Source organism: Staurois parvus, unplaced genomic scaffold (assembly GCF_062004578.1).
Source record: "Staurois parvus isolate SC_StPar_1 unplaced genomic scaffold, SC_StPar_1.0 ptg001113l, whole genome shotgun sequence".
Taxonomy (NCBI): Eukaryota; Metazoa; Chordata; class Amphibia; order Anura; family Ranidae; genus Staurois; species Staurois parvus.
Genome location: NW_028318909.1, coordinates 51,963 through 63,974, shown reverse-complemented (window position 1 = coordinate 63,974; position 12,012 = coordinate 51,963). Strand labels below are relative to the sequence as shown.

The 12,012-nt window shown below is 42.8% G+C and overlaps 1 protein-coding gene across 1 annotated transcript in view; it reads left to right on the top strand.

Annotated features, from left to right (window-relative positions):
* Window positions 1-709, top strand: part of WDR46 (WD repeat domain 46) — a 47,867-nt gene extending 47,158 nt beyond the window's left edge. The window contains exon 17 of the mRNA XM_089658949.1: window positions 412-709. Coding sequence (XP_089515075.1) covers window positions 412-519 — 108 coding nt within the window. The 3' untranslated portion in view covers window positions 520-709. The remainder of the gene's footprint in view (window positions 1-411) is intronic.
* Window positions 710-12,012: the final 11,303 nt, after the last annotated feature.

The following is a 12,012-nucleotide window of genomic DNA, read 5'->3' as shown; positions in this document are numbered from 1 at the left end:
AACTGTGGGTGTAGGATTAGAACTTTTTTTTTTTTATGGTTGAACTGGATGGACTTTTGTCTTTTTGTCAGCCAGACTATGTAACTTTGGATCAAATTATTTTCCCCACCATATATGTAAAGCGCTGCGTAAATTGACGAATTTTGGGTTTTTTTTTCAGCCAGACTATGTAACTATATACATAAAACTGTCATAAGAAATTTAAGTCTCCTTTTTACCATTATACACTTTTTTTATTTTGTGCACAAATGAATACATCAATGACCCATGAATGTTTGCTCTCACATTTTTGTTCGATGATTCTTCCATTTATATCTGCACTTTATATGAAATGGTATAGTTTATGGTATATATAGCACCCATTTTTTCACTTTGCTGTAATAATGGTCCTGTGTCACTCTGATCTTGCAGGAGGAAATCAAGAAATCCATAAATGCCCGCATGAAGAAGCAGGAAAAGGGCAAAGCTGCAGCTGCTCCTAAGAGTCATCGAACAACATTGGACAGGTTCAAAAAGTGATCTTTTGGGTGTATGATAAGGACAGCTGTCTGTCGGCCAGATACCGGCTTCCGAGATGCTAGTAATGCCAAATCCCAACTACATATGGCAATCCGCAGAGCCGAGTATAGTGTGAGTAGTCCTGTCCTCTAGGACATACACTCACCTCCCATCTGTATATATGTTTCATAATAAATGCCTTTATAATGTTTGTTTTTTTTTATTTCTAATCTTACAACTCTGATCTGATAAACTTTATTGATAAAAAAAACACACAATTTGCCTTAATGAGTTTTATTAACAACCAATGATAAAGCACAACACCTTATGGAAGTCATTATCACAGAGATATAATGGTGGTTATCCGTTTAGGTTTTTCCTTCATCCAGGTATACCGTGGGGTCTGATATGCTAACCGCATTAATGGAGGAATCTCCACTGCTGGCTGTTATATTCAGGAGGCAATTACTGCCGAACAGCGACTGCTGATTGGTTGATAATTTTACAACAGGCTTAGTCAATTTTAGATTCACATTTGTTCAGCCAGGTGGGCCTGCAGGGCCACCCATGTCTTGAATTCCATCAAGTCAGCAGGAATCATCCACAGGTGCCTGTAAGCTGACTATACAGATTCATTCCATCGTACAATCGCCTTTTAGATTTACCAAAACTAAGTAATTTGGGGACAAACCTAAACAATCTATCAAGTCAGGCAGGCAATCAGAGCTGATGGCAGAGATTGTACAAAACCGAAATGTGTAGTCAGCTTCAGAGTAAAAGCATGAGGATCTTTAGAGTCCCTTTGGGTGCGTTTTTGACCAGAGTCAGTATACAGATCTGTATTGTGAACAGAGGTGGAGTGTATGCCACTGCATCCCAGTTACCCTAAAACTTACTTGGACTGAATGTAAAATCTCTCAGGTTAAAACCCACATCCACTTGCCTGTATAGTCTAGGGGATAGTAAAAGCAGTTTTACCTACTTGTACCAGCAGTGGAGTCCAATGCAGGGTTATGGAACCTTCAGGCTCACAAGTATCGACCCTCGGTGGGTCCTAATCATAGCCATCATCAATATCAACCCTCGGTGGGTCCTAATCATAGCCATGATCAATATCGACCCTCGGTGGGTCCTAATCATAGCTATGATCAATATCGACCCTCGGTGGGTCCTAATCATAGCCATCAATATCGACCCTCGGTGGGTCCTAATCATAGGTATGATCAATATCGACCCTCGGTGGGTCCTAATCATAGGTATGATCAATATCGACCCTCGGTGGGTCCTAATCATAGGTATGATCAATATCGAGCCTCAGTGGGTCCTAATCATAGCCATCAATATCGACCCTCGGTGGGTCCTAATCATAGCCATCAATATCGACCCTCGGTGGGTCCTAATCATAGGTATGATCAATATCGACCCTCGGTGGGTCCTAATCATAGCTATGACTAATATCGACCCTCGGTAGGTCCTAATCTTAGCCATCATCAATATCGACCCTCGGTGGGTCCTAATCATAGCTATGATCAATCTCGACCCTCGGTGGGTCCTAATCATAGCTATCATTAATATCCATGCTCAGTGGGTCCTAATCATAGCCATCATCAATATCGACCCTCAGTGGGTCCTAATCATAGCTATGATCAATCTCGACCCTCGGTGGGTCCTAATCATAGCTATGATCAATCTCGACCCTCGGTGGTTCCTAATCATAGCTATCATTAATATCCACGCTCGGTGGGTCCTAATCATAGCTATCCATTAATATTGACCTTCAGTGGGTCCTAATCACAGCTATCATTCATATCGACCCTCATGGGTCCTATATATAGCTATGATTAAGACCCACTGAGGGTCGATACACGTGAGCCTGGAGGACCGTATGTTGCATTCTCTCGAGTAAATAAAGTATCACAAGACCTACAGGGGATGCCAGCTATATTCATCCATTTACATGAGTTAGAGCTGACAGGAGCTTTCGGTTGCACTGCACTTGCAGACATGGATACCGGACATATTTGAGCAACAACTTGTTGTGTACTATGGCTATGGAACCTGCATTGGTCTTGATGACGTCAGAGGACCTTAGACCTCCAAAACCCAGGGAAGAAAAGACTGCAGGCACTGCTCTACCAGCATAGAGAACTGTACAGGAGTGAAGGATCTGGTAAGTAAAACTGTTGCACCAAGTCCCCTAGACAGAAATGAGCTAACCCTGCAGGGTGGGTGCAAGGGAGGACTGGTAGGCTTTCTGGGGTTCAGTTTTAGATGCCCACCAGTAGCAGTGCTATATCTAGTAGTACTTAGTCACATTCATCTACACTTGTTGACATTTCACAGCGTCTCCAAGTCACTTTTTTTTCAGTTCTGAGTGTCCAGAATCTCCAAATCAAATGCTTTAATTCTAATGAGTGTTGTGAACATACTACAGCATATATATCCAAATAGGTGGCGCAGTCACCCAAATCCATTCACATTGGAATGGATTAAAGTATAACTAAAGGCAAAAACGTTTCTTTTTTTTTTTAGTTTTGGACGGAGAGGGACTAGAGCACCTGTCAGTTTGTATTGCTGTCTGTGCCCATTAGGGTTCCATGTACACTGCAGCTGATAAACTGACGTTTAGGAACTTTTCTGCGTTTTTTTTTCAGCAGCCCCTGAACTCTCCCTAATGTTTTCCTATGTGTCCATGTACACATCGTCGTTTACAGTCGTTTTTTTTTTGAACGCCCCAAACTTGCATTCAGGAGCTTTTATCAGCTTTTTAAACGCGGCTAACCGTGTTTATAAGCGTTTGCGTTTAGAAGCATTTTTTAACTGATCCAGATGCTGTCCAGAGCCTTTTTTCATCATCAGAAATGCATGCAAAGTGTTTTCCATGTATTCAAATGGACCCACCACACCAGCGCAGTCAGTTCCAGGTTTTGTGTAAAGGAAACAATGGTAGAACGTTCCGCATTATGCTCATGATGGGATCCATAGTGAATACAACCAGAAAAGACAGGTCATCTCAACACATACTGCTCTCTCTGCTTCTGCTCTCTCCATTTTTCAGAAAATGTCTCAATTAGTTAATTTTTTACTGTTTTTTGGGGCATTTTGGAAGGTCGGAGGTTATCTTTAAAAAACGCTTCTAAACTGACAATTTTTTACCTTTGTCTTCCATCAGTCAGTTTCCATCGTTCAGAAGTGTTTTCCAAACGTCCCGTCTACATGGAGCCTTAGGAATATTCACTCTATTTGTCCTGTTTACCGTTATGAATATAAGTGAAAGAAGAGTAATAGAGGGTCAATGGGGACCCTAGTTCTGGTGATCTGAGGGTCCCCAAGAGATTCCCTTAATTTGCAGGTATTTCCTTTCTCTTCCTGTTTTGGCGATGGGACAGGAAGTGACGGTAAATCTCCCCAATGGGACAAAGTGTGAAAAATAAACCTTACAGGGGTCATAACCCTCACTTACTCTATTCAAAATGGAAAAAAAAAAAAGTTTTTGCCTTTACTAGATACGCTATGACCTGGGTACATGGGGACATTTACATGCAATAAAATGCTAATGATGATAAACCGTTTTCAATGGGCATTTGAAATATTTTTGAATCTCCACTCTAACTGGTTGACGTGTAACATTACTGCCCAGGCCTGGAGGTTTATTATTGAAGTATTCTTACTGATAAGTGAGACTTCTGAAAGTCAGCTGAAGGCCACCCCCCCCCCCCCCCCCCCCCCCCACAGGGGCTGCCAGAATTCAGAGCTCAGTGTTATGACAGCATTCTATGGAGGGAACATTCATAAAACAATCAAATATCAAAAGGTGCCATCAGGAACAAGGTAATGCCTCATTATATGGATGTCTGTTGTAGTCTGGAGAGAAGGGTGGTAATGCTAAGCTTAGGGTTTCCACAAGGGACGTGACCCTCCCCTGATCTGGCAGATTTTGGTCAGGTGTGTCATACCATCTTATGTGTATGGGGGTTGTCAGCCACCGACTGGGGGAACAATTGATTAGGGAGGGGAGAGTAAAGTGGCACAAATCAAGTATGTTGATGTACCACTCCTAGGAGTCCAGAGGCAGGCACGCTATGAGTTAAGTCCAATGAGGTGCATAACATCTCTATTATTTACACTTGACAGGTTTATTTCTCTGCCATAGAAACACTCTGGAATCGGAGAGAAGCACACAGAGCAGCTATGCCAGCCTCTCCCCTCTGCTGCCCATTCACAGCAGCCTTTGCATTTTGGGAATGTGTTCCATAATAGCAAAGCTTCTCTTATTGGGCAGGAAGAGGGGAGGGGTAGGCATAGCACACTCTACTGTTGAAGATGCTCCAGGATCTGAGAGGGGAGTAACACACAGAGCAGCTATACCAACACCTCCCCTCTGCTGCCCATTCACAGCAGCCTTTTTATTTTGGGAATGTGTTCCATAATACCAAAGCTTCTGTTATTGGGCAGGAAGAGGGGAGGGGTAGGCATAATGCACACTACTGTTGAGGATACTCCAGGATCAAGTATGTTGTTCTTGATGTACCACACCTAGGTGTCCAGAGACAGGCACACTCTGAGTTAAGTCCAATGAGGTACATCTCCTGAACCTTTCTCTATTATTTACATCTGACAGGTTTATTTCTCTGCCATAGAAACACTCTGGAATCTGAGAGGAGAGAAGCACACAGAGCAGCTATGCCAGCCCCTCCCCTCTGCTGCCCATTCACAGCAGCCTTTGTATTTTGGGAATGTGTTCCATAATACCAAAGCTTCTGTTATTGGGCAGGAAGAGGGGAGGAGTAGGCATAGCATACTCTATTGTTGAAGATACTCCAGGATCTGACAGGAGAGCAGCTATACCTGCCCCTCCCCTTTGCTGCCCATTTACAGAACCTTTGTAGTTTGCAAATGTGCTTACATAATACCAAGACTTCTGTGATTGGGCGGGAGGACTGGGCATAGCGGACTCTACTGTTGAAGATACAGAGATCAGAAGGTTCAGGCTCCCAGAAATACAGCGATAGCAGTCTTCCGAGAGTACAGATATAAATAATAGAGATATGTCCAAGAGATGTCCTGCACCTTGTTGGACTTCACTCATAGTGTGCCTCCACTTCTTCATCTTCAAATTCCTGGAATTCAGTATTAAACTGTACATGGTGGAGGAAAGAAGGGAAAGGGTAAACATAACTGAAACCTTTAAACACATGAAAGAGGTGAATGAGGTTTAGGAAGGCAGTACTTTCAATATGAAGCCAAAATCAAGACCTCAGACTAGCAGAAGGAAAGTTCAAAACTAATCTTAGAAGTATTACTTTCCCAAAACAATAGATGTTTGAAACAGATCTCTAGCCGAGGTAGGGAGTCAATCCACAGTAAGTGAAATAAACTTTCTGGGGACAAACAGATCTACACTCAAAAAAGTTAAAAAAATAAATAAATAAAAGGCAACCTCTATGGACTACTTGGTCTTTTTCGGATGTTCCCACACTGTCAGGACCTGAAGGCAGTCATGCATGTCTGACCAGCATCGTAGGTCTACAGCCAGTCTTGAGCATGAGAAGACCACCTCTGTGTTGGCGTCTAGCCAAATTTCAGAGCAGAAGTGCCATTACCAGAGTAAGGAATATGATATATAATGGGAAAAAAAAACACCATACCTGAGCAGTAAGGCCATACTGTAAACATTTAAAATTGGCAATTCAGATGTTTGCAATGCCTTGTCCTTTATTGTCTAGTATTATGAAAAAAGGATCTTCAGCGCAGACGTTGGAGGATGTAATGACAAACGGCACTTCCCTCCATGCTTCATGTCCCCAGTTCTCCACTATCCAGTGCCACATCATGACTGATATCCACAGTGGGGGCTATTTACTAAAACTGCATAGTGCAGCTGTGTGTCGTAACCAATCAGCTTCCAGGCTCCATGCACACGGGGCGTTTTAATTACTCAGCTAATGTTACCAGTGTTAAGTCACGTTAAAAACTTGAGTTTTTCAGGGTTTTTTTAGTGTTTTTGCATTAATGTTAACCACTTCCTGGCCGGACACTTTTACCCTCTTCCTGTCCAGGGCAATTTTCAGCTTTCAACGCTATCACACTTTGAATGACAACTGCGCGGTCATGCAACACTGTACCCAAATTAATTTTTTACCATTTTTTGAGACAGATAAAGCTTTATTTTGGTGGTATTTTTTTTGCTATGTAAATGAAAAAGTCCACAAATTTTGAAAAAAAAGTTTTTTTTATAAAATTTTGCAAATAAATAATATTTCACCATGGCGACACTGTACTACTTGTGGGGGGTGATGAAGATTTTTTTTTTTTTTTTTTTTTTACACTGATTGCTTTTACACCCATATAGGATGTAAAAGCAATCATTTCTCTTTCTCTCTGTGTGCATTCTTGCACTCATTGAGAAGTACTGAGTGAGCTGTGATTGGTCACAGCTTGTCACATGGTACAAGGCTGTTGTGAATAGCCTTGTACCATGTGACCTCTGTGATCATTCACAGATTTCACACGTAGTAAGCAATGATGTCACAAGTGACATCTTGCTTACTACTTTGCATGTGATCACTGATTGGCCAATCAGTGATCACATGATCAAAACCTCGTACAGAGGTCCCGTCCGACGATCGGTGTTTCACTGTGTCCGGAGGACACAGCGGGCACCGGAACGCGGTGCTGTGCGCTCCCAAGGAGCGCGCACAAGCAGGGTGAGGGGAGGCCGTTTATAAACGGCCACCCGACCCTGCACTGCCACCGTCCGGCCGTTTATATGCAACGGCCGGTCGGGAAGTGGTTAAGCCACGTTTGCATTTTTTAGTGTTTTTTTTTTTTTTTAAAAACACCAGTTTGTGGTGTTTTACTGCATTTTTCAGCGTTAAGAGTGTTTTTACAGCTAAACAACTCCTCTATAAATCCACTAGTCCTGGGTTTTTTTCCAGCCAAAAAACACTGAATACAGTCTGTGTGTGCATGGACAGATAGGGCTCATGTACACTGCAGCTGATAAACTGACATTCAGGAGCTTTTCTGCGCTTTTTTTCCAGCAGCCCCTGAACTCTCCCTAATGTTGTCCTATGTGTCCATGTACACATCGTCGTTTACAGCTGTTTTTTTTTTTTTGAACGCACCAAACTTGCATTCCAGAGTAGAATTTACTGGCGTTTCAAACACCAAACGCTTGTAAATGCGGTTAACCGCATTTAGAAGCATTTTATTTTAACTATTCCATGTCCAGAGCCTTTTTTCATCATCATTTTTTTGAATGCACCAAACTTGCATTCAGGAGTGGATTTTATCAGCGTTTTAAACGCTTGTAAACGCGGCTAACTGCGTTTAGATGCGTTTTTTAACTGATCCAGATGCTGTCCAGAGCCTTTTTTCATCATCAGAAATGCATGCAAAGCGTTTTCTATGTATGCAAATGAACCCGGTACACCAGCGCAGTCAGTTCCAGGTTTGGCGTGAAGGAAAAAATAGTAGAATGTGCCGCACTATGCTCATGATGGGATCCATAGTGAATACAACCAGAAAAGACAGGTCATCTCAACACATACTGCTCTCTCTGCTTCTGCTCTCTCTATTCCTCTCAAAATGTCTGAAATAATTAATTTTTTACTGTTTTTCAGTGCATTTGGGAAGGTCTCCTGATGTTACCTTTTGCAAACGCACATAAACGCGGTATGCAAAGGCGGCTAAACTGACATTTTTTGACCTACATTTTCCAGCAGTCAGTTTTCATCATTCAGAAGAGTTTTCCAAATGCCCCGTGTACATGAGCCCCGCATGAAAATACGTGCAGACACAGCACCTGCACAGAGAAACCCTCAGGCGGGTGCCATTAATTCTAATGGCATATTGCCCACTCTGGAAAACGCAACCGTACTGGGAACTGAGGTTCCCGCGCAGGCTGCGTTTTCCAAAGAAGTGCAGGGACTTCTTCCCTGCGTGTCACGGGCATGGGATTCCATTCCAATGAATGGGCTCTTGTGCCCATGCAAAACACGGCCTACACGGCTGCATAGATATGAACCGGGAATTAAAATGTCCCGTGTGCATGAGGACTTATTGTCAAAGTGTAACTGAACAAGCTGAAGTTAGAAGCTGATTGGCTCCCATGCACAGCTGCACCAGATTCCGAGTGCTCCGGTTTAAGTAAATCTCCCCCATAGTATTACGTCGGGGGCCACATCTGACAAAAGCGGAGATCTTTGGAACGGCAGCACAGAGTCAAATGTGATTTACATCATTAGCCCCCCCCCCTCAATTCCAAATCTTGCAACTCCAAGTACATAATGAGAGATTTGTACACAGGATAATAGAATCAGTTACACATGCAACATCACAAAAAAATTTATAGAAATGCAGGAAGACTAAATCATTACTACTACAAAATCATAGAGGATGCGCATGAGCAAAACCATCTAACCAACACTGCAGCTGTGCTGGAACTACAAGTTCCAGAAGGCTCTGCTGGCTTTAGGGACTTGTGTTTCTATTGCAGCTGGTTTGCATTCAGTGTAAGTCCTATATTCATATAACAGTCCATTTTATCATTCCATCCTTTATAGGAAGCCATGCAGCATTATCAAAAAAGAAGCAAAGCCTGCTGAGAACATGCATTGTCAGACCGTGTAGTCAAACACGTCGATCCTTTTTCAGTGCGGTGCAGGAGAGTGTTTGGGAGGATCAACCATGGCATCACCTGCCTGGAGTTTGCATGTTCTCCCTGTGACTGTGTGGGTTTTCTCCTGGTACACTGGTTTCCACCCACATTCCAAAGACATGCCGGTAGGTGAATTGGCTCCTGTCTAAATTGTCCCTAGTATACATCCACCAGTTGTTTTCCGTGGTCTTCCGGGTCTTTTGGTGTTGCTGAGCTCACCGGTGTGTTCGTTCTTTTTAAGAATGTTCCAAACAGTTGTTTTGCCCACGCCTAATGTTTTTGCTATCTCTCTGATGGGTTTGTTTTGTTTTTTCAGCCTAATGATGGCTTGCTTCACTGATAGTGACAGCTCTTTGGATCTCATCTTGAGAGTTGACAGCAACAGATTCCAAATGCAAATAGCACACTTGAAATGAACTCTGGACCTTTTCTCTGCTCATTGTAATTGGGATAATGAGGGAATAACACACACCTGGCCATGGAACAGCTGAGAAGCCAATTGTCCCATTACTTTTGGTCCCTTGACAAGTGGGAAGCACATATGCAAACTGTTGTAATTCCTACACCGTTCACCTGATTTGGATGTAAATACCCTCAAATTAAAGCTGACAGTCTGCAGTTAAAGCACATCTTGTTCATTTCATTTCAAATCCATTGTGGTGGTGTATAGAGCCAAAAATGTTAGAATTGTGTCCATGTCCCAATATTTATGGACCTGACTGTATGTATGTATGAATGTAAGTTAGGGACCTTAGATTGTACACCCCTTGAGGGTTAGGGACTGATGTGAATGTACAATATATATGTAAAGTGCTGAGTAAATTGACGGCGCTATATAAATACCTGAAAGAAATAATCTCATAGCCATGAAAGATAATCAAGATAAATCGTAATACAGGGTCATGGCTGTAATGAAGAGAAGGATTGGGTAATATTTCAAAATGGTTCAAAAGCACCCGCCATGGCTATAATGCCTGCCATACACAGGTCGAATCCCGAACAAATTTTCTTTAGAAAATCAGAAATTTTGTAATCCGTTGATGCCACCATTGATTTCAAAATATGACCAATCAAGTCTTTGGTTTCACCTCGTGTTGCTACAGAAAAGAATGTTCGTAGCCAAGAGTTTTCTTTTCTTTCCAGGTCACAGCTCATTCCTTTTCAAAAACATTTCTCGCACGACTCTCCCATCATTGATTAGAAATTTGTTTGCTTTTCAAAAAAATTCCAACATGCCCGACCACTCACATTCGATGGTCGCTCGAAAATCAGCCATTGCTATGACCCACTAATGGTGCGAAATTCCAACGAAAATTTTTAGAAAAGATTTTCGAAAGAAAATTCTTTTGGAATTCGACCCATGTAGGCCCTGCATTTTAGCCATGGTGTGGGCAGCACAGTGGCTAAATGGTTAGCACTTCCACCTGGCAGTACTGGGGTCATTGGTTCAAAACCCAGCCACGGCACCACCTGCATGGAGTTTGCATGTTCTCCTTGTGCCTGCGTGGGTTTCCTCCGTGTACTCCGGTTTCCTCCTACACTCCAAAGACATGCTGGTAGGTGAATTGGCTCCTGTCTAAATTGGCCCTAGTATGTGTATGTATGAATGTGAGTTAGGGACCTTAGATTGTACGCCCCTTGAGGGTTAGGGACTGATGTGAATGTACAATATATATGTAAAGTGCGGTGTAAATTGATGGCACTATATAAGTACCTGAAATAAATAATAAATAAATAGACCCGTATGGCCGGCTTAAAGTTACGGCTCAACACTGATGAAGAGAGGAAATACCGCTCAGGCAAAATGTTCAACATCAAACCAAAATCTGGTGCAGACCCTGACTCGCCACTACGTACACATGCATTCAAGAAGAAGGGTTTGCCGCACACAGGAGGAATGATGAAAAGTACCGATAATTTATTAAGCCATGGAAGGACACAGACAGCACCAGGACATAGGCATGGCTAGTAGCGCGTTTCACACGATCACGTGCTTAGTCATGGGGGGGGCTCTCTCACAGATGTAAATTCAGCTCCCTGTCCCCTGCTTTTCAGAGCTGAGCGATCCTGTGTAAATTCTGCACTATGAATAGATGTGGGGAAAGATGGCCGTAGATAAACAGGTACAACTTATGTACGATGATTTGTTTCATCTCTGTGTATGACCTGAAGCCTGGGATGTAAGGGTTTACAACCACTTTAAGATCAGCCTGAAGAAATCCAACCTTTCACGCCAGCCTAAATTTTAACCAGTCTACCGACTCGAGGCTCTGAAGGGGTACATTGTTTTTTGGCGATGGGTCACCGTGCAGCATTTCATAAACCCAACACTGACAGCACTGCTTTGATGGCCTGTGTTTCAGACAGCCCGGTGATATATGAATGCAACCCCCAATTTTACAGGAGCCATGCTACTTTTAAAATACCTGCAGGCTTGATATAAATATTCTATAAATGTCGAAATATTCTAAATTGTGCCAAAGCTGCTTCTTTCCATAGAAACAAAAACCTAAAGACTGTATAAAAGTCTGAACAAGTCCCAAATCTGCTTACTAAGAGGTGCAGAAAAAAAAGAAAAAGAAAACCTTTGTTTACCTTTTCCGACTGAGTCAAATCCTTAATTCGTGTCTCACCTGCACCCCCTCCAAGACACTCACAACCCTGTAGCTCGGCGATCAGCAGCTGGTCTTGCCTAATCCTTCTCACTGCTTTCTGGATTGGCAGCACCGCCTCTGCTGCAGAAGCCCTCCCACTGTGACTCACCTGCACCCCTTCCAAGACACAACCCTGTAGCTTGTTGATCAGCAGCTGGTCTTGCCTAATCCTTCTCACTGCTTTCTGGATTGCCAGCA